This window comes from Rhipicephalus microplus, chromosome 1, assembly GCF_043290135.1.
Source record: "Rhipicephalus microplus isolate Deutch F79 chromosome 1, USDA_Rmic, whole genome shotgun sequence".
Classification (NCBI taxonomy): Eukaryota; Metazoa; Arthropoda; class Arachnida; order Ixodida; family Ixodidae; genus Rhipicephalus; species Rhipicephalus microplus.
Genome location: NC_134700.1, coordinates 114793375 through 114820993, shown reverse-complemented (window position 1 = coordinate 114820993; position 27619 = coordinate 114793375). Strand labels below are relative to the sequence as shown.

General features: G+C 48.9%; 1 protein-coding gene across 3 annotated transcripts in view; it reads right to left on the bottom strand.

Annotated features, from left to right (window-relative positions):
• LOC119178439 (decapping and exoribonuclease protein) overlaps positions 1-27619 on the bottom strand; it is an 80207-nt gene that overhangs the window by 31342 nt on the left and 21246 nt on the right. For all 3 annotated transcript variants that reach the window (XM_075887298.1, XM_075887297.1, XM_075887299.1), the window contains exons 3-4: positions 24137-24365; positions 10817-10952 (exon numbers count right to left, since the gene is read on the bottom strand). In XM_075887298.1, coding sequence (XP_075743413.1) covers positions 10817-10952; positions 24137-24365 — 365 coding nt within the window. The remainder of the gene's footprint in view (positions 1-10816; positions 10953-24136; positions 24366-27619) is intronic.

Sequence of the window (27619 nt, the reverse complement as noted above, 5' to 3'; positions counted from 1 at the left end):
ATTATGAGGTCGAAGTAAACAATGCCGTACAAGACTTCCGTGTTATAATTTATCATGCTTTAATGTGTCGTTTACCTTCGTGATCTATTCAAATCACGTGATACCAAATTTAGTATATGTGGAGCTAGCGAAACGGCCGCGAGCACGCTATGAGTGTGGTATGTTGTCATGTGCTTACATGACATGCGTATCAGGATAATCATGTTTGCACCAATCATATATTTTGTCATCCATTGACGTCACTTAACACCAAACTTGGTATATGCGGAGTTAGCAAAACAGCCGCGAGCACATCATGAAGCGCCCAATATACTCCAATGTAGCATTGACGCGCGCGCACGCTGGGCACAGCGACGCTACGTTATCAAAACGTGAGCACTCTGTAATCTGAGGGGGCGCTGCGAGCGCTCGATGGTGACGGACGCACTCCACATCGCCTCCATAGATTTTCTGCTATTTCTGCGGACATCCACCTTGGTACCCCTGAAACTTGGATTTATCGTCACCGCCGAGTTCTCCGCTTCGCCTAGACAACACTTTCGTCCAGGTGGGTCCAGTTCTGACAACTTGAGGGACGTCCTTCACTCCCGGCTACAACGCCGCCTCGCTAAGGGCTCTCAGCCCGGCGATGGCGGCCGCTAACGTGGTTACGGGCTATGATCCTTCCTCAAGCCAAATGCTCTCCATGGAGATTTCATCCTCCGAAAACACTATGCCATCAGAAGATGAATACCTCGACGACATCGTGAGACTGTGGCAACGCAAGCAAGCGAAATCGAAGTCTGCGTCTCAACAACAACGAGACGCCACGGCGGGCCACCATTCCCCAGCCTTGCAAGGAACGCCGGCGCGCCATCCCTCCGGTGGTGTGCCTACCTCTGCTCCGTCCTCGCAGCCAGCGAAGCAACGCAAGTGGCGTCCGCGTCAAACTCCTCGCCTCTCTCGCGACGACTACATCGTAGTAGTGAAACCTCGCGTTCCCTGCGAGCTACGCACATTCGTCCCGGCCGATCGCGCAGGCGACGCCATCCGCGGCTACCTCGGCGACCAGACTACCACGCAAATTCAAGTGTGGCCGATCTGGGAACAAAACATCTTGGTCTGTAGCACCACCATTTTGCCTATGGCACAACGACTCCTTGGGGACTTCCAGATGCAAGTGGGGGATCAGCAGCTGCCCGTTCGGGGCCACGCCAAGGCACCAGGGGACACAAGCAAGGGCGTCATCAACATAAACCCTGCTGAAAGCCCGGAGAAGATCAAGTCAGAACTGCATTGGCCTCGAGGTACTATCCTCGCGGTCCGCAAATTCGGAGATTCTGCGGCGGCGGTGGTGACTTTCGAGGGCACGAAGTTACCCCGCTTCCTTTTCTACCACTGCGTGGCGACGTATATCCACGCGTACAAGAAAACGGTCCCTGTTTGCACCAAGTGCGGTACCATCGGTCATCGACCACCTCAGTGTCCTCACGCCGCTCCAACCCAGTGTGCCAAATGTGGAACCCCCGCACCTGCAGGTCTCAATGCCCACGACTGCCACCCCAAGTGCCTCCTCTGCCACGGCGCCCATGAGACTGGGACCAGTGTCTGCACGGTAAAATGTCGAAAATATCGGAAACGCAAGCAGCCCTCAACATCTCCTCGAGGGACCACCTCATGTTCGTCACAGCCAGACAGCAGCACCAACCTGCATCATTCGGCTTCACCACTCTACGCCGACACTCAAGCATTCCCACCGCTCGAAGCACCAGCGGCGGTACCTCAGGTGAGCAGTTGGGCAGGGAATGCTGCTTCTAAGCCTCTCTCACCCCCTTCTGTCGATCCTCCTTCTCCCGAACTTGCGGCCCTTCGCCAGCAAGTTGCGGCACTTCAAAAGCAAAATTCTCTTTTAACTAAACAACTCGAACTCTTAAATAAGCGACTTCAACCCCAACAACAGTGTACTGCAAGGCCATCCGGTATTGCGTCGTCTGTCCAAGCGGCTACGCCAGCTACGTCCAAGCGTAGTCCTCGCGCTAAGTCCACTCCCATGAAACCACCGGTTCAAGCAGCCATGTGTACTCCAGCACTCGGAACCGGTGCCACATCTACTCCAGAAGCTCTTGAGGCTCCTGGGGCACCTCAGGTTCTCTTTACCGCTAACCAAACTCTCGCTAGCGAAGAGCGCGCCCCGCGCGTAGAGGAACGCCTCACGCGCGTCGAAGCTTCGATTAATCACCTCCTCACCAGCTTCTCGGTCCAACGCATAGTAGTAGAGGTTACCAAGGCTATTCAAGCCTGGGCAATCACCCAGTTTCAACCCAAGGCATCGCGTTCTCGCTCCTGCTCGGTGAGCAGTGAGGGTACAGCTCCTTGGCGTCGTCGTAAGGTGGCTATCACCACACCGCCGTCGGACAATCCGGCCTCCGTGCCCCTCCCTGCCTCTGAGGGTTCCGAGCGGGACATGGAGGACCAAATATAAAACCAAAGACAGTCACAATGGCTACCAATCGTACGTCCCGTTCAAACATTGCGTCTAAATCCGAGATCATACAGTGGAACCCTGGAGGCTTCGGGAACAGGCGAAAGCGTTCACATCTTTCCCTTTTCCTCAGCTCACATGGCTCTCAGCCGGTCGTCTTGGCGCTCCGAGAATCTGGTCCTGCTCCATCCCTTTCTGGATACTGCTCCTATGTAGGCAGCACCACCACATGCCTCCTTGTGCATAAAGCTTACATGGCGATACAGATTGACCTCGATCTCGATCTTCCTTACGACTACTGCATGATATTAGTGCTGTATCAGCGGAGGGGCCAACCACCAATACATATCTTAAACGTGTACTGTCCCCCTCGACTTGCGAGGGCTTCGTTTGCGCATCTCTTTAATCGGGCGCTGCGTATAGCGGCCCGACAACCACTGGTGATTGTCGGGAACTTTAATGCCCCCAGCCCTCACTGGGGTTACCCCTACGAGAAGGCCCGGGGCAGAGAGCTCAAGGAGCTCATTTCCTCGCTGAGCCTGACGCTTCTTACTGATCCGGCACGACCCACACGTTCCGGCAACTCGGTCACGCGAGACACATGCCCCGACCTCTCCCTCACCCGTCACATCCGCGATGCTACATAAGAAAATTTAGGCGAAACCCTAGGCAGCAGTCACTTTTTACTCCGCATTTCGTTCACACCGCGGCAGAAAATGCGCCAACACTGGGGCCAAGCCCGTCTCACCGTTTGGACTCAGTTCAGAATGCAACCATTCCCCGCCATCCTCTCCTCGACTGAATATGCACCGTGGGCATCATACGCCCTCCGTATGAAACAAGCGAACACACGCATCCTTGCAACCTCTAATTTGACTCCTGCAATCGATCCACACCTCCTACATCTTTGGCACGCTCACCGCGGGCTCATAAGGCGCTGGAAACGCAACAAACTTAATCGGGAACTTCGCGCTCGCATTGAGCCGCTCAATGCAGAGGCGGCCGCATACTCCGCACAACTTTCCGATGCTAACTGGGCAGACACCTGTTCGAAGGCTGCAAACCAGATGAGCTCTAAGAGTGCGTGGCGACTCTTTAGAGGCCTTCTCTATCCCTCCATCACCAGGGGAGAAACGCAACGCCAGCTTCACCATGTTCTGCATGCCTTTCAGGGCACTACGGATGAACTCGCGTGAGAAAATTGTGACCGCTACATCTGCCGCACAATTGATCCCGCAGACCCAGCATATACGTATTCAGGCGCCCCTAACAACGACCTCGATGCCCCATACACGCTTTTTGATTTACGATTTGCACTCACGAAAATGCGACAGGGCACGGCCCCTGGATGCGACGGAATCACAGTATCGCTCCTGGCAAATCTTCCCGACCAAGCACACCTCTCGCTACTCCACCTTATAAATACGATATGGGACGGCTCTCCGCTTCCAACGGAATGGACCACATCGGTCGTGACATTCATTTCCACATCGGCAAAGTCCGTTAGTATTGAGGCACTGAGACTCATCTCACTTACGTCTTGCGCAGGCACACTCATGAAAAGCACGGTTCGCGAACGCTTTTCCGCCTACTTGGAGGCCAGGAGGACCTTTGCCGACACGATGTTTGGCTTTCGCCCGAATCTGTCGGCGCAGGACGTCCTGCTCCAGCTTCAGCACGATACCATAGAGCCGACTACTATGCGCCATAACGATAAGGCCGTGCTCGCTCTCGATCTCCGCGGGGCGTTCGACAACGTCAAACACAGCACTATACTCACTAACCTGTCTACCACAAACTGCGGGCAGAAGGCTTTCAACTACATTCGCGCCTTTCTATCACATCGCACTGCCTTCATTCGCCTTAATTCTACCGAACACGGCCCGTACTTATTAGGCACGCGGGGTACACCTCAATGGGCAGTCCTGTCTCCTCTGATTTTTAACCTGGCGATGATGAACCTCCCCTCTCTTCTAAGCGAGGTCGAGGGAATACAACACGCACTGTATGCAGACGATATCACAATCTGGAGCAACACCGCCTCCTTTGCGCAAATCGAAGAACGCCTGCAAAAGGCTGCCCTTCTGGTGGACACCTACGCAGGTTCATGCGGCCTGGAGTGCTCTCCAGCTAACTCGGCTGTTCTTTCAGTCTCTGCGCTACCGCCGCCTCAAATTTTTGTTCCATCCGGGCCCGTCCCGTCAGTGCAAAATATACGGGTTCTTGGCCTTCACTTCACATCGTCCTTGGATCCAAAGGGCACAATAGCAGGCCTCAGACGCACCAGCGAACAGGTGACCCGCATGATACGGCGAGTTTCTACAAGCGCGGCGGCATCCGCGGGTCTCAGTCCCTCCGATTGGTCCACGCGTTTGTGACCAGTCGCCTTGCCTTACCTTCGCCTGCGTCGTCGACACGAGCACCAGCTGGACGTCCTTCTTCGTTCAGTATACAAACGCGCTCTGGACCTACCTATTGCAACTTCCAACAGCCGATTCGCGGCTCTGGGGGTACACAACACCTTTGCAGAGATGCGCGAAGCTCATCACGTTAACCAAATCAATTGACTGTCGCAGACGCCTTCAGGGCGCCGTCTTCTACACAAACTTGGCCTTAACCCGATATCTGACTCAGACCCTCTGCAGCCGGTACCAGAGCTCTGGCGTCAAAAGCTACGGGTGGAACCTCTACCCCGTAATATGAACCCCGACCTCCATCCTGGCCGTAGACTAGCACTCACCGCGGCCCTTCATACGCGACACTCCGATCGTCCTGGTGTTTTCTACGTGGACGTCTCGGGTCCCTCCCGCTCGGGTCACTTCATGGCTGACGTGAGTACAGAGGGCAAACACGTAGATGGCCTCTCCTTTCGAGCAGACACAGTAACGCACGCTGACGAGGTTGCCATAGCTTTCGCCGCCTCTCAACCTGCCTCACGCACCATCCTGACGGACTCGCGCTCGGCCTGTTCTCAGTACCTTCAGGGTTCCATTGCCCCGCTGGTGGCTAGCCTGCTACAGGCAGCCTCTTGGCGCTTTAACCCTCATCCCATTCGTATAGTCTGGACCCCAGGCCACTCGGGCCTGCCCGGCAACGAGGCGGCAAATGCCGCTGCCCGCGCTTCTCCTGTCCGGGCCGTTGCCCCTCCATGTTCCGAGACGGAATCGGGCAATACCAACCTGACGCGCTTTCGCGAAATTTTGGCTTATTACCGGACTTCGCGCCTCCTCTACCCGGACCCCGCACGCGGTTTGGAGAAAGCGGACGAACGACTGCTACGCCGCCTGCAGACGAACACCTTTATCAGTCCGGCGGTCGCCAGGCACTTTTTGCTGGAAATCAATGACACCTGCTCGACCTGTCATGTCCTCGCCGACACATATCACGTCGTAGCATCATTCCCAGTTAATCCCGTCTCTTTCTCATCCCCTTTTCCTATCCCAACTAGAGAGGCTTGGGAGGAGCACCTGTTCGGCTGCTCTACCTTGGCTGCACAACGCTCCTTGGTGGAGCGCGCACGGGCAGCTTCCCGCTCCACTGGCGTCCCGGAATAGGGTCTTGCCACTCTAGCACGCCGATGGGCCACGTCGGCACTCTCTAGTAGACTTTTTCTGAAATAAATGTTTTTTTACCACCACCACCACCTGTAGTCTGAAGCCAGGCGCGACCAGCGTCCGTCGGCTCGACCCTACGGCAACCAGCGCGAAAGGCGACATGCTGGGTTTCGCACCGAGGCGTTACCGAGACAACAATGCGTCTCCCTCGTTTCGTGACGGGGGAACGCCAGACGCGCTGAAACGCGCATGCGTCAAAGCAACACAGCACGGCATGCCCCTGCGAGTATATGGCAGGAACGGCGCCTAGCGTGGCAACGCCGGCGTGACATGACACAAGGAACGCCGGCGAGTACGCGCACCGCGTCACTTGAAATGTATTGGCGCCTTGACTGTGTCATCAACGTAGCTCGAGGACTCACTTTCCGGGCTACGACTAATGTTGATCCCTCGCCAGAATTTCCAAATGTGTGAGAGGTGGAGGACCGAATGACAACGTTTAATGAAATTACGATGCACGCCGGGAACCGAAGCCCAGGGCATGGAAGCCGTTAAACCAGATAGACATCCACCTCCATACAAATCAAGGGGTTGCCATCCTGAGGGTCGACTCCAACAAAGTCCTGGGCATGCTGATAGAGTCTACCGACGCCAACAGCAATTCTATAGCCAAGTTAACTTGGAAAACAGACAGTGCGGTGCGCCTAATACGCAGAGTGGCCAACAAAAGAAATGGGATCAAGGAAGACAACCTGATCAGGTTGATGCATGCGTTTCTTTTAAGCCACTTCACGTACCAGGCAGCAATGCACAACTGGTGAAGAACAGAGTCCGAGACACTGAATGTGCTCCTCAGGAAAGTTATCTAGAAGGTCCTGGGCTTACCCCTACATACCAGCACCGAGCGTCTGCTTGAGCTTGGCATTCACAACACGCTCGAAGAAATAGCAGAAGCCCAAGAGAGAGCACAGTTTGCGAGGTTATCTACAACAAGGTCGGGAAGAATGATCCTGCAGGAGCTGGGCCACCACGCAATGGCAATCAGGCACAATTACAATGATATCCCCGACAACATCAGCGAGAATATCACGGTGTCTCCTATACCAGGAAACATGCATCCAGAACACAACGTCGGAAGAAGAGTAGCGAGGGCCAGGACTTTACTTCGTCAAGTCTCAAACGAGGAAGGAGGGGCTGTATTTGTTGACGAGGCTTCCTACGCCAATGGGAACCGTAAAGCGTTTGTGGCAGCGGTGGTCGATGGGGCTGGCCATGTCGTCAACTCTGCGACGGTCAAGACGAAAGACCCAATCATTGCGGAACAGGTGGCCATCACCTTAGCACTCAATATGGATAACATTGAAGTCGCCTACAGTGATTTCATGGCAGCACTACGGGCGTTCGCCAAGGGGACGGTCTCTGAACAAACGCTGAGAATACTTCAAGGCAAGAACATAACGCATCATCTTCTGAGAGTGTTCCCAGCTCACCTTGGGCAAATCAACGATTCCCCACCCAATCTCAATGAAGCAGCACACGAGGCGGCGCGAGAACTCTCCAACCGCGCCTCCCCGGGGATGCGTTCTACCAGTGAAGGGGATAACCGGGAAATTCTTACAACATATAACGAGCTCACTAAACATTTCTACCTGTCTAGAAGGATTTTTCCTCCACCTCACAAAAATCTAACCCGACCCCAAGCCGTTCAATTAAGGTTTTTGCAAACGCGGATGTACCCTACTTTGAAAATGTTACACATCATGTACCCTGACCTATACCCAAGTAATCTTTGTCAACATTGTGGGGAAATAGCTTCGTTAGAACACATGCTCTGGCAGTGCACCAAATTCGCTCATACATCGAACATCACCTCTGCCAGATGGGAGGCGGCAATCCGCAGCTCATCCTTGGCAGACCAGCTCTGGGCTGTCCACCAAGCCCGCGAGGAGGCTGAGGAGCTTGGCATCTCAGTCCCCACGTGGGAGCTGCCCGCAACACAGTGATCTGTGTTTTGGAGGACCAAATAAAAGTTTATCCAATCCAATGAAATTACGAAACATTATAAATCACAGAGGCGTGTTTACCCCCCTCCTCATCATAAACTCGACAGGGCACAGTATATCCAATTGTAACAATTACAAACAAGATCCTACAGAAATCCAGTGCTACTACATGCTATGCATCCAGAAATCTACGCGACCGCTCAATGCAAAGATTGTCAGGCACGAGCTTCCTTAGAACATATACTATAGGAATGCCACGGATTAAATGAACACAGTAATGAGAACGCAACCTCCACCGTAAGCCTCCGCGCGCGTTGGCTGGCTGTGCTGCTCCGTTCAGCCCTGGACGATCAGCTGTGGGCAATCCACTGGGCCGAGGAAGCCGCTAGGAGGCAAGACCTTCTAGCCTACACCTAGGCGGGATCCCCGCCCACTAGCATGCCGGATACAAAATAAAGTTTATTCCTCCTTGACTCTGTCATGTAGTCATGTTGTCGCATGACACGCACCTCAAGTTTATCTTGTTTGCACCAGTATCATACCTTCGTCATCCATTCACGTCTCGTAATACCAAATTTGGTATAATTAACGCTAGCGAAACGGCCGTGAGCGCATCATTAGCGTGGCATGGAGTCAGAATGCTACATGACGCGTAAGTAATTATTTTCAAGCTAGGGTCTGTTGCTTGCGCTCGCTATGCAATCATGTCATACTATACCAGCTTTGCAACATGCCATGTGAACACAACCACTGCAAGAGCTGCAAAACCATGAAATGTAAATCATGACATTCATGACATACATATCATGATTTTCATGTTATGACTAGTCGAATATGCTCGTCGCACAGTCATGCTATGCCATACCAAGTTTGGTATCGATACTATTATCCAAACGGCCAGGAGAGCTAAATGTCACAGACAGACAGACAGACAGACAGACAGACAGATATATAGATAGATATATAGATAGATAGATATATAGATAGATAGATATATAGATAGATAGATATATAGATAGATAGATATATAGATAGATAGATATATAGATAGATATATAGATATATATATAGATAGATAGATAGATAGATAGATAGATAGATATATAGATAGATATATAGATATATAGATATATAGATAGATAGATAGATATATAGATATATAGATATATAGATATATAGATAGATAGATAGATAGATAGATAGATAGATAGATAGATAGATAGATAGATAGATAGATAGATAGATAGATAGATAGATACGCTTAAAGTCACCAAAGCTCGCAAAGAATTGCTTCGCATTTAAAATCATTACATGCGTGTCATGAAACAACAACATCACATACCAAGCTCATGAAGCGCTCGTGGGTGTTTCGCTAGTGTCACATGTATCAAATTTTGTATTACGGTACTTGAATGGATGACGAAGGTATATGACCGGTGCAAACATGATAATCATGAGATGCGTGTCATGTAGCAACATGACCACATGCTACGCTCATGATGCGCTCGCGGCCGTTTCGCTAGCTTTACATGTGCCAAATTTGGTATTACGTGACGTCAATGGATGACGAAGGTACGTGACTGGTGCAAACATAATAATCATGAGATGCGTGTCATGTGAGAACGTGACTACGTGCCACAGTCAAGGCGAATATAAATTTCGACGTGACCCGGTGCGCGTGCTCACCGGCATTCATTTAGTCCGGTCACGTCGGCGTTGCCACGCCAGGCACCAGCCCTGCCATATACTCGAAGGCACGCGCCGTGCTGCCTTGCTTTGACGCATGCGCGTTTCAGCACGTCCGGCGTCCCTTCGTTACGAGAAGAGGGGGATGCAGTGTTGTAGGGGTAACGCATCGGCGGGAAATGCAGCATGTCGCATTTCGCGCCACTTGCCGTTCGGGCAGCGCCGACGGACACTGGTCGCGCCTAGCGTCAGGCTATAGAGTGCTCACGTTTTGCTAACGTAGCGTCGCTGTGTGCGTGCGCCAACAATACATGAGAGTATATTGTACCTTTCACGATGCGCTCGCGGCCGTTTTGCTAGCTCCACATATACCAAATTTGGTTCTACGTGACGTCAATGAATGGCGAAAGTATATGACCGGTGCAAACATAACCCTGACAAGCGTGCCATGTAGCAACACGACAACATACCACGCTCATAGAGTGCTCACGGTGGTTTCGCTAGCTCCTCATATACTGAATTTTGTATCACGTGACGTGAATAGAACGAAGGTAAACAACACATCGAGACATGATAATCTTGACACGGAAGTCATGTACGGCATCATTTACCTCCTCATCATATAGTTGTGCTGATTTTCAAGTGACATATCAACCTTTCTCATTCGTGCTTCGCGTATCATCGATTCCCACTGCACGTGGGATCTGTCATTTTTTTCTCTCCGAAAGAGTCTGGTTGTCCAGTTCGTCTAGGGCATTGCTGAGTGACTGTCTTTTTGAGCAGTATTGTGGGCAAATTTCATCGCAGATAAACTAGCTGAAAGAGTGTCTTCTATCAATTTGTGGTGGAGCGTGTTGTAAAGTGGAAAGGGTGAAGCGATAGGGAAGCCTGTTGCGAGCGGGCAGTTGAGCTGGCAGCCACGCGTGCTGCGGGAAGCGTGCTGTGGGCGCGGAAGCAGGTGATGTCCGCACGCACCTGAGGTTTGCCTACTGGCACCATTCCAACACCTGCGGTGAGGGAAACGCGTTGCTAAACGTTCGTACGGACGCGCGTATAAACGGCGTTACACACGTGAACCTAAGAGCTGCTTGGCATCTAAAAAAAAAACTTACCCCAGCCATTTCTGGCATGCTCTTGACGTCAATATCTTCAATGCCGACTAGCTTTCCGCGGTCGTTGCGGAAGCCACACAGCGCCCTCGGGACGCTAGCCAAGTGACATTGGGCCCACCACGCCGGCAACGCGTGCCTGCGGAAAGACCAACAATGCGCCAAATGAGAGTAACAGAATAGAAAGGTGGGCTAGTTGATAATTCATAATTGTTCAGCTTCTTCTGTGTATTCCTCCCGCGCTTCCTGTTCGCTGAACAAATGAGAGTAAATTTAGATGCAGATGTAACATTTCAATAAGTTTTTTTTATAGTTAGGGAGAAAACTTCATAGAAACTCAATGTGAAAGGTGGTTTCCCCATTCCAAGACCAATTGGCCGCTGCTGCTCGCTCGGCTTGATCCAAGAGACAGACCCTGGTGTACTTCAAGCCAAATCAGACGAGGATGGCCTATTATAGGCGGCTATGTCTCCATACAGTTGCTCCGGCATTGTCATGTGACGTGCTGCAGCGCCAGTATCGACTCGAACCCCGGACCCTGTTTCACTTATGCACTGGGATTTATGAAATGAAACATTTTCAAATACCGACAGGTGTTAAACTTATTCAGTCTAAAACGGAGAGCTTCGTCGACTTTAAGCGGTTTGTGTGGCGGAGAATACTACCCCAGCGTTGACAACAACTTTTTGGGCGCGCGTGATTAAACGCGATTGCTCTCTCCATTTTTCATTCCTCTGCGTGCAAATGTGGCTGGACTGTAAATTTTTAGGGGCACAACAGGGGAGTTTATTGCAAACTGGGAACAACATTTCAGGTGAGTACATCTGCCTGGTGTAACAAGATCACTTCAGTGGCGTGTACAAACAAGAGAACATAGACAGGATGTAACACACAGCACTTCCAATATTCTCACAGATCACCAATCACTCAAGAAAATCATGAGAAAAGAAACACAAAAAACAGTAAATTGGAACAGATTCACATAATACGTGCGACAAGCAACAATTTTTCCCCCGAGTTAAAACGGCAGTAAATGAAGTTCAATATTCCCGTTCCGAACTCCAAAAAAACGTGTATGCCACCTTCTGATAAATGCTTCTTCACCCTGAGTTTCAATCTGTTCAGTAAGGTACCGAACCATGATCATTCTAATCTTCTGTAACGCTGGGTATGCAGCTCGTTGGGGTCATCGCCATGCTTCGGCCATACAGCGGCGACGCCACAACACGAACATTGTGACGTACAGTACGAGTTGTTCAATTAAGCCCCTTCTGCGCTGTTGGCTCGAAGGAATTGACACACCGAATTGACGACGCACGACGTGCCACACGCCTTTGGCCGCTACGCATTCGTGTGGCGACCAAAACATCATGTGGCGAATCGTTTCTCTTTTCCCGCAGTTGGGGCAGTGGTCATTGGGAACGACGCCCCATTTGAATAGTCTCTGACAAGTGGGCAACGCGTTGCATCGCCGCAGCCAATCAAATTCTCTATTTCCGGTACGTGGTTGTTCTGCCATTTCTCCCACTTGCTGCGCCTCCATCTCCGTTTTTCCTCGTCAGTAATCCAACGACTAATGAACACTTCGTTAATGCATGCGGTGGCGAGCTTTGCAAAGTATTCTTCGGTGGCGTTGCCGCGAACCGAACGCTTGAGGCCCTCTGCTGCCTTATAAAAGGCATTTGGGTGTTCTGCTTGAGCTCCGCGGTACCTTTTCGACGTGAATGCAGCTCCAAGAGTTCCGGTCCAATATAGCAATAAGCTACGGTCAGGATAGTCATTGTCCTGAAACAATTTGTGAACTGTTTCAGCTACAAGTGCCTTTGTGAATATCGCAACATCTGGAAGATTGAGTCCTCCACAACTTTTTGGGAGTTTTAGGAAATTTTGTTGAACTTTAGGTGTCTTCCCGTCCCATAAGAAGGCTCCAACCAATGACGCAAGGCGGCTCGCAAAAAGTTTGGGTATGAGTGCAATGTGCCCGATATAAAAAGCATATGCGCATGCTTTGATTTTCACCACCGTCACTCTGGTGTCAAGTGACACATTGAAGACAGTGGCATACGCGAAGACTTGCGTGGCTCGATGTACCGCGTCTACCCATTTTCTTTTTACCACCTCCCCGTCTTGAAAGTATACCCCGAGGACTTTAAAGACATCCACGTATTGAATACCACCCGGCAAAGAGCCGTGGAAGCCACCGAAACGAAGGGCTTAGCTTTTCTCTGCATTCAGGAAAGCACCCGATAAACTGGCATACTCTTCGAACAGCTCCAAGAAGGCGCGGTAACTGGCTTGGTTTTGCACGAACACAGAGATGTCATCCGCATAAGCGGTGATGCTAACCGACTCCAGACCTGTCATTGAAAAGCCCTGAATAATAGAGCACTTTGCTGCTTTCCTAAGGAGAGGATCTATGGAAAGAACAAAGAGCACCGGTGCGATTGGGCATCCCTGGCGAACATCTCTTGTTACTGGAGAGCTTGCTGTCTCCACGCCGTTGATGAAAAACCGGCTGGTCATGTTGGTGTATAGAAGCTTTATACAGCGAACGTACTGCTCAGGCAAACCGAAAATTCTAAGTACGCTATATTGGTAGTCATGTTCGACCCTGTCAAAGGCCTTAGCTTGATCGAATGACAGGAAAGCACCGGTAACGTTTTTGGCGCTGGCATAGTAGAACAAATCTCTTATCAGAGTAAGTGTTTGAAAAATTGACTTACCCGGCACTGCACATGTTTGCGTGGGTGACACTATAACGGGCAGAAAAGGTTTTAGCCTCAAGCCAAGGATCGTAGCTACAAGTTTGTAGTCCGTGTTAAGGAGGGTAATCGGCCTCCATGTCCGTGAATTGTCAGGATCCATGCCCTCCTTTGGCAGCAAGACTACACGGCGCTCACTGAAAGACCTCGGTTTTTGCCCATCAACAATAAACCCGTTAACCATGTCAGCAAGTGCATCGCCTAGGACGTCGAAGAAGGTTCTATACAACCCCGTCAGTATTCCGTCTCGACCTGGAGCCGTTGTAATGTTCATTTTCCTCCAGGCTTGCCAAACTTCATATTTCGTCGCCTCAGCGCAGAGCATATCAGACGCCTCAGGATACAGCGTGGGCAAACCTTGGCAAAAGTCTGCGATTCTTTGATGCTGGTAGCTGTCCTTGGAACTATGATCTGCAGAGCAGAGCCTTTCAAAATGCGCCCTAAAGACCTCCTCTATTGATTCGATATCTGTGACGATGCTCCCACACTCTGTCCGTGCTGCACCGATAATACTGGGCTGGTGTTTCCTTACCCCTACTCGCTGTGCGTATGCCAAACTACCTAGTTCATCCGTAGGCAGGTGTATTTCTTCTGCGCGTTTCAAAGCCCCGGACCTTGCCCTCAACAAGAGGTCGTATTTAGCCTTTTTGGCCCCAATGCACTCTTGAATTGCACCGGTCAGATTACCCCCGCGCTCAACGATTTGAATACGCCTCAATGTTTCATTCATTTGTGATGTTAGACGTGCATGGCGCATTTTCCCGGCCTCCTGCGCAATCACACGCCATCTGGCCTTCAAGAGATCCCATGCTGTCGGCGTAATTGCCGGCGTGTCTTTCAAAGACGCATAGATATTCATACGCATTTCAGATGCCAAAACTTTATCATTTAAAATTGATCAATCCATTACACACAACTTGGAGCAATGCCTTCCCAGCTGGGCCTTCAAAGTGAACAGCACTGGCATGTGGTCGCTGAGCTTGCGTTGCCCAGGCGCTAAAGAAATGGCATCGCATGTCTCTAAATATTCAACTAGCTCGTTAGCGATATAGACTCTGTCAATCCTGCTCTGAGACGTACCCTGAACGCGCGTGGCTCCAAAGGTGTTCCCGTGAAGCGTTGTCCATGCATCGACCAGCTTCAACTCTACATATTTTCTGCAACTCTTTCGAATGGTATGTGCTTTGTCCTTGACTAGGGCCTCGGACATCTCGAACTGAATCAAAAACACAGTTGAAACAAACTAACAACACGCACGGTGCTGAATTTAGCAGGAATGACCCGGCGCCCCTAAAAAAGTCATTGGCAAGAGACCTATCCACGGGCACGTAAATGTTGGTGATTCGAATTTTCTGGTCGTTTATCCACATGTACACCGCAATAACACGGCCTTCGGCATCGAAGAGGCAATGCGCACCCCACCTGAACCTCGGATTGAGAAATAAGACACCGGTGCCACGCGACTGCGTCTGCGTTAAGGAGAAGAAGGCTTCAACCAAAAATTTAGTACGGAAGGTCATGATGTCGTGCCGCGTTCAAAAGTTGGTCTTTTGCAGAAAAAGCACGTTGACCCCGAGCGAGCGCACAAGGTTCATTATCTCCTGTTGTTTTACAAGATCTTTGAAACCACAAACATTAGAAGTCATAAAAGATAGCCTATCCATTTAAAATAAATTTAGAGGGAAACGAAACATTAGTTTTTTTTCTCTTTTTTTATTATCGATGCGTACGAGGACGACACGGCCTCTCCTGTGGCAAGCGGCAGTGGATGAAGTCAGCGTGATGATCCTCGACGGACTGGCGCTGAGATTTACTCACGCGCACAGATAGAACGGACCCAGTAAGCAACACTGTGATGACGTTTATTTGAGCAGAGAAGTCGCAACGAGGTTGCAACGAAAAATGGCCGTACGGCAAGTCTGGAAAAGGCGGCACAGGCTGTCGCGCAAGCAGAGCACGCGGCTTTTCGTTGTCTTCCGAAGGAGCATACGCGTTGGTGCGTATGCTCCACTACCATACCCCCGGGGTGAAGAGTAGCCACCCTGGCAACTCAGGGAGTAGGCACAATGAGGGGGTCGTAGTAGGGCTTGAGAGGGTCGACGTGTACGTTCTCGCGTCCTCGACGGCGCAAATCTGGTTATTGTGTTAGTGGCTCGATGATGTAATTCACCGGGGAGGTCGCGTCAATGACACGGCACGGACCATGGTACCGGGCCAGAACTTTAGCAGACAGGCAAGGAACGTGTGGGGGCACCCAAAGCCACACAAGGGAGCCAGCACGAAATGCAGGAGCTATGTGGTGAACGTCGTCATGTCGAGTCTTTTGTAGACCTTGAGCCTCACTTGACAGAGACCGAGCCAACTGACGGCAGTCTTCAGCGTATCTGGCGGCTTCCGAAAGCGGGGAGCACTCAGATGTATCATGGCGGTACGGGAGTATAGTGTCGAGCGGAGGGGGGAGGTTCGCGGCCGTACAACAGAAAGAACTGGGAAAAACCGGTAGTCGCTTGCGCCGCAGTGTTATAAGCGAAGGTAACAAAAGGTAATACAGCGTCCCAGTTAGTGTGGTCGGAGGAGGTGTACATGCTCAGCATGTCACCAAGTGTGCGGTTAAAGCACTCCGTGAGACCATTTGTCTGTGGATGGTATGCGGTAGATTTCCGGTGGATGGTGTTGGGTTCAGCGAGGATAGCTTGATGATCTCCGACAGGAACACTCGACCCCTATCCCCCAGTAATTCTCGCGGAGCACCATGGCGTAGAGTGAAGCTGCAGCTGCAAGAATAAATAGTGCAACTTCGTGGGTGGTCGCTGCCGGTAGAGCTGCAGTCTCAGCGTAGCGTGTCAGATGATCGACACCGACAATAATCAACTGGTTTCTAGAGCCACTATATGGGAGGGGGCCATAAAGGTCAATACCCGCGCGGTCGAATGGGCGAGCCGGGCGCAGGAGCGGCTGTAACATGCCAGTAAGGTGCCGCGGAGGTGTCTTGTTCTGTTGGCAAGTGGTGCAAGCCTGAACGTATTTTTGCACAAAGCGATACATTTTCCTCGCCAGTAATATCGTTGGCGCAGCCTTTCGTAGGTTTTCAGGACACCTGGGTGAGCACTTTGGGGATCTGCATGGAAATTCGTGCAGATGTCAGAGCGCATATGAGTTGGGACAGCAAGGAGCCACTTGCGACCACCAGGCATGTAGTTGCGGCGGTACAGAATGTTGTCTTGTAAGGAAAAGTGGGCTGCTTGCCGGCGTAGTGCTCTCGTGGAAGGAACAGCAGACGAATCGGAAAAGTAGTCGACTAACAAGGCAAGGTATGGGTCTTTACGCTGCTCCGAAATCATGTCAGTGGTGTTCAGTGGTGACAAGGTGGTAAAAAGGGGTGACAGAGAAGCCACATCTGGTGTTAATGGCGATCGGAAAAGTGCATCGGCATCCGCATGCTTGCGACCGGAACGATATACGACACGGATGTCGGATTCCTGCAATCAAAGTGCCCAACGCCCCAGGCGTCCGGACGGGTCTTTCAAGGTGGTTAACCAACATAGAGTGTGGTGGTCTGTGACCACGTCGAAAGGCCGGCCGTAAAGGTACGGACGAAACTTTGTCAGCGCCCAGAATATGGCCAAACACTCCTTTTCTGTCACGGAGTAATTCAATTGAGCCTTATTGAAAGTGCGACTTGAATAAGCGACTACGTATTCGGTTTGGGTGCCTTTCCGTTGTGCCAAAACTGCGCCAAGACCGACGCCATTTACATCGGTGCGAATTTCTGTGGCAGCAGTGGGGTCGTAGTTGTGAAGAATAGGTGGTGAGGACAGCAGGCGGTGCAGCTGGCGAAATGCATCGTCAGATGCAGGTGACCATACAGATATACCTTTGCTGTTGGAAAGCAGACTAGTCAGAGGTGCGATGATGGATGCGAAGTTGCGCACGAAGTGACGAAAGCAAGAGCAGAGACCAACGAAACTTCTTAAAGCTTTCAGTGATGTGGGCATTGGGAAGTCAGCGACAGCTCGAAGCTTATCGCGATCCGGAAGAACGTCTCTCGTGATTACATGTCCCAAGATGGTTAGTTTTTGTGCTGCGAAGTGACACTTCTTGGTGTTAAGTTATAGACCTGCAGAAGTTACACACGTCAGAATCTCGTGGAGACGACCAAGATGTGTTGGGAAATCAGCTGAAAAGACTACGATGTCATCTAGGCAAGTTTTCCACGTGTGGGCACGCAATATGGTATCTATCATGCACTCAAATGTCACAGGCGCGTCGTTGCAGAACCCAAATGGCATGACTTTAAACTCATATAGGCCATCCTGCGTTACAAAGGTTGTTTTAGGGCGATCACATTCAGCCATTGTCACCTGCCAATACCCAGAACGCAGATCCAAGGATGTAAAGTACTCGGCGCCTTGTAAACTGTCAAGAGCATCGTCTATTCGTGGTAGCGGGTTGACATCTTTCTTTGTAATCTTGTTTAAGCGGCGATACTCCACACAAAATCGAATGGTGCATCTTTTTTTCTTTACCAGAATCACAGATGACGACCAAGCACTTTGAGAAGGCTGTATGACTCCACATTTAGGCGTGTCATCTACTTGCTCCGTAATGACGCGGCGCTCTTTAGCAGAAACGCGGTAAGGACGCTGTCGCAGAGGTTAATGTGAGCCGGTGTCAATAGTATGAGTGACAGTCGTGGTGCGACCCAAAGAAGGTTCCTGAAAGTCGAAAGAAAAGCGAAACTTGTTAAGGAGAGCAACAAGTTGGCTGTGATGCGAGGAAGGAAGGTCTACGTCAATAGCATTGTCGAAGGCTGGTGAACCTGATGGCTCAGACGCATGAGTGATAGCGGCAATGTGACGTGGGGTTTCGTCGGGACGAATAATACCGTCGATATGGTCTACAGGTTGTCCATATCCTAAGGTTTCACCACGGAAGAAGCCGATGGGGTAGTTGCAGTGGTTGGTAACCAGCATTACGGTTAAACTAGACGCAATTGTAAGAACGGCAAATGGGAGCACGATGCCCTTGCGTTCAGTAAAAACCAGAGATGGCGTAAACACCACCTTGGCGTCAGGTTGCGCCACACATGAAAGGCTAATAGGGACTGAAGCTTCCGGAGGCAAGGTGATGTCGTCGTCAGCGATGAATTTGCAGAGCAGAGGTGAATGGTTGCGCGATGAATATTCACAAATTGGCACTAGGGACACTTCCACACGGCATCAATCGATGATAGCTTTATGACGTGATAATAAATCCCAACCCAGGATGAGGTCATGAGAGCAAGATGGTAGAACAAAAAATGGGACGATGTACAAAACGTCTTGGGTGACGACGCGCGCCGTACACACAGCCGAGGGATGAATGCGTTGCGCGCTAGCCATGGACGGCACCATGCCACAGAGAGATGTGGTCACTTTGTTCAGTTTGCGACACGCAGTGCTCCTTGAGGGGGAGCGCCGCAGGCCTTGACGCCATCCTCGCTGGTCCCGGCAGAGGCCGACGACGATGGGATCAGGCCTCAAAAAAACTGGCTAGCAAAATCGAGAGTGCACACCCGGCCGCAACGCCGCCCGAATGCTGACCGCGTTGAAGACTGGAACGCCGAAGCTCTTTATAGCGGCACCCGTTCGTCTCTCGTAGCCCTTGTAGTAGTGTGCAACAATTAAAACATTTTGACTCCAAGGTAGTGCCGGTGAGAGACTTCTTCTCTGCGTTGTTGAACAATAAAAGGTAGTGCTCAATGTACATGCCAATAGCTGCTAGGGGAGATGAGAGACAGGAGAATTCGGCTTTTAGTTAACGCGCACACTGCGAATTTTTCGTTTTTCAACAACGCACAGAAGACAAGAAAGGGTTGCTACGTTATACTCGCTGGGCGTAACCTCCTAGGATCTAGAAAGGTTTAGCGAGCGTTGGGCCGCAGTGCCATGAATACAGTAAATTGGTAAACACCATGAACTCGAGGTGGTTAAAGGTGGGAAGTGAACACGAAGCGCAAGCCGTAAGAAAGTGTGCGTGTGCCTCCTCTCGTTCAGTCCTTATAATGTCCGGTGAATGGCGGTGCTTCTATATGAGGAATATATGATGAAAAGATGCGAGATGGTGCTACTTGGAGTGTTGAATAGGTGGACGAATGGACACACAGACAGACGCATGGACGGACGCAGGAGCGGATGCATGGACCAAGGCAGGGATAGACGCACAGATGAACGTGCGAACGCACGAACAGACGCACGCACGGACGGGCGGATGGACGCATGGGCGGCCACACAGAAGTACGCATGGATGGACGGAAGCAAGAACGAATGGACAGGTGGATGCTTCGCCCCACTATCCATGATTGACTCCGTGGATATGCTGACAATTTTTTTCTGTTATGTGACTCCTGACCACTGTCTGCTATTTGCCAGTAATATACTCTCTTCCATTAATATACTCTCTGCTGAGCACAGGTCTCTATAACAAATGAATTAATGCGCCTGGAGAAATGGTAACTTCACGCTGCTTCCGTAACCTTTTATTGCCAGGCATGACTGCAAGATTTCGCTGAGCTGTTCAACGCAGTGTTTAATCACCACAGGCTACTTTTTTTTAATAATGGCTCTCTAAACGTAAAGTATAAATGTTCATGGATCCTAACCTAGTAGCTGCACAAGAAAATAATTTCACGAAAAAGTTTTGAGGGAAGATATTGTCGACGATCTACAGCCTACCAAATCTCACAATATAATAATTTATATGCTACTCTCTCATTTCGTTTCGTTGTTGACGAATCTGTTCAGTTAATTTTTTTAGGTGAGAGCGCTGAACACATACTACGTTACAGCACGCTCCCACACACTGAAGAAACAAGTAATGTCATTTGTTTACGCGATATAACAAACGCAAGCGTATACAAGTATAATGCACCAAGCGCTTTGACTCTATAACTCTCTAGTATACGTTTCTTCAAATCAAGCTTTCAGCTTACGAAAACATTAACATAGGTGCAAACTGTACTCATGTATTGATACTTCAGATAGTATTCTTTGCATTATTTGTTGATGTTTCTTTTCATCGCGGCATGTTTATCTGGTATGCATGCATGTAAGACTCACGAAAATCTATAATCAAGGTTAAAAATCTCAACCGGTTTCATTGTATAATAATAGCTGATACGTGAAGCAGTAAAATGTGCTTCCGAATAATCTCTCGAAAAACATTTAGTGCATATTCAAAATTTTACATAATGTTAAGTTAGCCAAGCGTGGCAGTTTTAGCCTACTTTTTGAATATTTCACACGTATAGGTTTATCTAATCAGGATCTCGAATACGCAGCCCGAAACCGCTACACATGCGACACATGCCTTCACAAGGAGGAAAGTGTTGTAGACTTCGCTGTAAGGTACACGCATTCACCTGTTGTGATGAATAAGTTTTTGTTCAGGTAAGATACACAGATAGGGCTTGTGTGATACACAGATAGATATCTATTTAGTGTACCACCACCTCTGGTCACCATGTGTTTCCCACCATTACTTTAGGACAAAGTTTATGCTCTTCTGAATCAGCATCTAGATCTGAGTGATTCTGGAGATAAGCTACGATATGTTTTTCCGCGGAGGTGTTCCGGTCAGAAATATTAGGGAAAGGATCTTTGTATCACATGCGAAATATGGGATACGCAGTTTCGTGCAATGGCAACTGTAGGCGCAACAATACCGCAAGCTAGGCGAGTTGGTAGTTGAACACAAATTTGCTATGTGAGCAATGCGACACTGACGTGAAACTTATAAGGAACGCTAATCGAGCTATATGTGTCCGTTCCTTATAGCCCTATTACAAAACAACAGCGACCCCAGCGTGATGCCAGTTCGCTTTTTGGCATTGGTACACGCTGGAGACACTGGTACACGCTTGTATTCACTGGCACTTCGCTGGGCGCACTAAGAAAACGCTGTGATGCTGGTGCACACTGCGAAGCGCTGGAAGCACTAGAATTTTCACTGGCAAGCGCTGGTGAATACTGGAGCGCGCACTGTTTCTACCAGCGCAGCGTGCACATTATTGTAGCGTCTGCCGTGGTGTGTTTCGGTGTCGTTGAATATAAAACACTTCATTCGACGGCCGAGAAAGATGTTACCCTAACAGATACCGAGCATACGTAACTTTTGCGGCTCACGTACGTATCGCAGCAATTATAATGCACCTTTTTCGCATATGCCCCCACGTTTATTCGCATCAGCCGTGTATTGCTGTAACGATTCCAAGTTGCAGTGTTTGTAAGCCTGGAGCTGCACGCCACTCCTAACAGAAACAGGAAATTGTTTTTGCCGCCAAGTTGACGAAAAGTAAATGACCTCTCTCGATCGCTTCGCAAGGTTTCTCAGCGGAGACTAGAAAAAAAGCTGTCATTTGATTCCGCCACACCGCGTAAATGAATGTCTGGCCATGCTTATCCTTTTACTTACTTCAGGTAAATGTTAGAAATGTTTCGAAGCTCAAATGCAGAATCTTCAACCATCCCAATTCCCCGCGTCGAGAGTGGTCTTACCCAGCGCCCAGCCCAGCGAGCATTCAGCCTGTCGTGCCGACAGCGTTGGTGTATATGTTACCTGCGCTTCTTGCTTCGTGTACACACAATCTTAAAGTGTGAGAATACCTGTAAAGTATAGTTAAGCAACCGCGAACCTAAATAAATTATTTTGCCTCGTGTCGATGTCCGCACAAGGATCACTGATCATCGATGCGTCGCGCTTTCAGCTACGCAGACTGTCACCGAAAGCTGCCTGCCGCACAATGTCGGTACTTCTCTGACTGATAAGCAACAACACGCAATTTCCAGTTGTTAATTTTGTACGCGTAAAAGAACTGACTCCTTAGCATGCGTTTTCAGCGGATCGTATTAGTATTTCTATGGGTTCTTTTTTTTTAATTGTTGGTGTTGATATAACTGCAAATATCTACACTGGCACGCCTGCTGTATACTGCCAGCGGAGGCCAAAAAAACGGCTGTCGCTCGGTATCACCGCTCCGTAATTGCATTTCTGGCAATGATTGACCGACTTACTTCAGGTACAGATTAGGTAACACTTAAAAATGTTGCGAAGCTCAACTGCAGAAAATTCAAGCATCGCAACTCAGCTGCTTCGAGCGGCCTTACCCTGTGCCCCGTCCCGGCGAGACCTATATGCTGCCTGTGTTTTTTATTTCAACTAGGCCCAATTCTATAGTGTAAGAATAACTGTAAAGTAGTTTAGAAATCTCCGAGCCTAAAGCAACCATTTCTCCGCGTATGCGGTGCCCACACAAGGAGTGGCGACAATCGATGTGTCGTGCTTTCAGCAACGCAGGCTGTCTCCGAAACCTTCCTTCTGAGCGCAGGAGCCGGTACTTCTCTGACTGATATGTAAGAACACGCAATTATGAGTTGGTAATCTAGAACGCCTTAGTGAACTAACCCACAGGCATTATGTGTTACACACAGTGAACTAACACACAATAATCTCTACCAGTAGCAAGTGCGAAAACTGACTACCAAAGGAAAAAACTATCGGCAGCAGAAGCCGACAATCTATGGCTGCTCCTCAAGTCAATTTGAGATTTTTCAGAGTTAAGATGTACATGCTTCAAAAAACTTTGCGCTCTTGCTAATATCTGCACGTCATTCGGTGCCGGAAGTCGTTCGTCACTGTCGAATCAAGGCGCAATTCTTATTAGGAAAGGAATATCACGTCAATCTTACACTGTGCGACATGTAAACATGAAGTCGAACGGCGCGTTTTTCGGATAAATAGTCATTTTACAACTCACTATGTACGACGATAGGTATAGCGCGAGAACAAAACGACGAAACATAGACAAGAAAGACACGAAAGACATTGTCCTTCTTGTCTCTGTGTCGTTGTTTTGTTCTCGCGCTATAACCATCGTCATGCCATACCAACTAGCCCAAGCTGCCACACTTCTAAGTCACCATGTACGTTCTGGTGTGGCGTAGTAGGTAGTGTACTCAGTTCGTAAGCAGAAGGTGGTAAGTTAAAATCCTGTCATGAGGAGGCGTTTTTTTTTATTCTTAACTTTTTAGTGTGAATGCGCGCTTTTTTACTCATATACTTATTCATTTATGGCGAATGCGCCCGCCCGTTTTAACCCTGTGAAGCCATTTTGCGTAGAGTACTCGGACGCTGGAGACGCTGGAGGCGTGGGAGTGGCGTCGTCCCAGTACAAGCATTTGGAGGCGCTGGTACCAGCGCCATACTGGGCCCATAATCAGGCATGGTGCTGGACGCAGGTACCCACCACTGGCACTGGTTTTTGCAATAGGGAGACCTTTGTCCAGGTCATGCTGCCCATAATAAAAACCTTTAAGCTTCAGAAGAATTTTTTTACAAGCCTTCTCCACCCTTACCCGATTCCACCTTCATCATTCAGTGCTTGCAGAAATAATTTCGGGACGGCCCAGTATCTCAGTCAGTTTAAGACCCCTGCTTCAGCTGTTAAGAAGTTTTTGGCATAAGTGCTTCACCGACAAAAAGTGGTCATTCCAAGTATATAGACTTCATTGTGGTAGACACGCACCTCTTGAACGTGTCGCTCCATGCATCCATAGAATCTTCTTGGAAGCGAGTTAACTTGAATTCCACGTAGCCAGCCGTGGATCCCGGATCACATTCAACGGAGGCGTCCACCGCTTTCACTTCGGCACTAAACACTATAGATTGTGATCCTAGTTTACTGCGGAGGACGACGCTGTAAGACTCCGTTTCCCTGAGCTGCTGGTCATCGTCGGCTGCAGCTCCCGGTTCTTCTGCGTTGAGAGTACATGTCGACAATGCTCAATGCAGAGTTAGTCATCTGCTAGCTTTTTGTGACACGCTCTATGGAAACGATTGACATCATTGAATAGGCCAAATTTCTTCCCGTTACAAACACTATACAAGCACAGAGTGAGAAGGTGGCAAAACAAGACTGTACAAAATAATGGCTGAGCATCTCACATGTGTAAATAAAGCAAATCTACTAGTGCATTTCGCCACTGTAATAAAAAGGCGTACGCGATATAGAATGCAAAAATAGGTCTGTACTGCCGAATAATTAAACGTGCATGTATTATTATTTTCAGGGCAAAAGTCCCGAGTGTTCACGTTTCAAGGTCTCCTGATGTTAAAAACAAACAGTAAACAAAACATAAATATATCGCAAGCAATGAGTCCGTAGGTTCGCCTGTACCATGCACGGTACACCATTTTCTTTCCTTTCGCAGGCGCCTGCACGAATGCAAAAATACATATTCTCGAGATCTGTGGAACTATATCACTGCAAACGTTTTTGCATCTTTAAGGGTGTATTTTTGTCCCATGAGACACACCGTTTTAGAATGTTTCGCATGGTGTAAAGAGATGGTAAACCTTTCTTTTTAGGTGTTTATGAACACCGCTAAATTATGGGTGTTAGATAGAGCTACACCCTTGAGAGTGGGATGTAACACATACAAACACCCTTGAAACAATGGCAATTACATACTGAATAACTATGTAACTGTTTGTGGTGGTGACTATAATGTTGACATGCTGTCTAATGAAACTTCTGAACTTGAGATGACGTGTTTGTTTGATAGCCTTGGATTGTCTATCATGATAATTATTCCAACAAGGGTTACTGCCAAGACATCCACTTTACTCGATGTCTTTCTCACGAACGTTAGTTCTGAGAATATTGAAGCTGGGACCATTTCATGCGACATAAGCGATCACCTTCCCTTATTTTTTAGGCAACGAGTAAAATAGAAACGAGTTTCTATATCAATGCGTTCTGTCACAACCAAAAATCTTGAAAATTTTCGTCGGGAGCTAGTTCATACGTCTTGGAACGATGTTCTCGCAAATGACAACCCGAACATTGTTGTCAGTACATTCATAGAAAAATTCCAGGAATTATACGAAAATATCTTTCCTCGGATTATCCTCCGCCCATCTAAAAAAAAATTAGGAAGCCACACAGTCGATCACACGGCACCTGTTGCATCAAATTAATGAAAAGAATAAAATGAATGATGCATTTCTGGCTTCTTGTGACCCACAGCTACTTAGCATCTTCAAAAAATTTTGTACTCATCTAAATAAAGACATCCAAAAAGCTACACAAAACTGTTGCATAACATCTTTATGAAATCAGCTGGTAATTCTGCTTCTACTTGGAAAAACATCAATAAAGCACTAGGAACACGAAACTCAAATAGCGTATTTACAGAAATTAGAATTAATGGTTATGTTATTAGTGGTAGCAACCTATGTAAAACATTTAACGATTTTATAGTAAACGTAGCTTTTGCAGAAACATCTGTTGATGCAACGTCACAGGTTTCGAATACATGCCCAAGTACTATGTTTGTAAGACCTACTTGTGAAAGCGAGGTATACAAAACAATCATGCGGCTTAGAAATACTAGATGTTGTGATTGTTTCGACTTTCAAATCAAACCAAATAAATGTGCTGCTGAAATAATCGCCTAACCACTTTCTGAAATCATTAACCTTTGCCTGGCGAAAAAAAAGTTTTCCCACGATACACTGCAAAAAATTGCGCGTATTTATGGAGAGAAAAACGGACATAGTGTCCAGTAAATAAACACACTCCCCTCCCCCCCCCCCCTTCGCCAACATCAAGAAAACAGCGCACGTTTGAGAATCACAGACTTCACCACTTCGCGAATATTATGAATACAGCGCATGTTTACCTATAAAGTTTCATTGAATAGTGCGAAAAACAAGCGTCTCCTTCGTGAACAAAAAATTAGACGGAAGTAACCACTTGCAATACGTATAACCTCCAGAAATTTATACTAATATGACCATTGCATACCCTCATTCCATTCATCACCGCGACGAGTTCTGCACCGCTTTAAACCTACGAAACTGTATTTGTTACCAAATGGCGGTTTAGGCGGGCGTCGCGGAAAGAGGAACCATCCGACCACGGCAGGCGCACCACCATCGTCACTCATCCATCGGCTGTCGCTACTCTGGTCACTAGCCCCACTACCCTCCTCAAAGGCCAAGGCGCACACACGGAGGCTGGCGTTGAATTAGGGGCGAAGCTCCTTATAGCGGCACCCGTTCGTCCCTCGTAGCCGTTGTAGGGTGTGACAAGTATAACATTTTTGACCTCCAAGGTGGTGCCGGGGAGAGTTTTCTTCTGTGCGCTGTTGAACAATAAAAAATAGTGCTCAATGTACATGCCAATGGCTGCTAATGGGGAATGAGAGACAGGAGCATTCGGCTTTCAGTTAACGCGAACGCTGCGATCCCCATTAGAAGCCATTGGCATGTACATTGAGCACTATCTGACAAGAAAGGGTTTCTACGTTATACTCGCTGGGTGTAACCTCCTTAGTTTTAGAAAGGTTTAGTGAGCATTGAGCCGCAGTGAAATGAATACAGTGAACTAGTATATACCATGAAGGATCTCGAGGTGGTTAAAGGTGGGAAGTAGATAGGAAGCACAAGCCGTAAGAAAGTAAAACCGAATTCTCCTGTCTCTCATTTCCCATAAGCAGCCAGTGGCATGTACATTGAGCACTGTCTGACAGGAAAAGGTTGCTACGTTATACTCGCTGGGCGTAACCTCCTTGGTTTTAGAAAGGTTTAGCGAAGTCACTGTATTCATGGCCGCAGTGCCATGCATACAGTGAACTAGTATATACCATGAACTCGAGGTGGTTAAAGGTGGGAAGTAAACCCGAAGCGCAAGCCGTAAGAAAGTGTGCGTGTGCCACCTCTTGTTTAGCCCTTGGACTGTCCGCTGGATGGCGGTGCATCTACATGGGGAGAATATCTTATAAAAAGATACGAGATAGTGGTACTAGGAGCGTTCAATAGATGGACGAACGGACACACAGACATATGCATGGATGGACGCAAGAACGGACGCACGAACAGACGCACGCACGGACGGGCGGATAGACGCATGGACGGTCACTCAGACGGACGCATGGATGGACGGAAGCAAGAACGAATGGACGGACGAATGCTTCGTCCCACACTCCATTATTCACTCCGTGGA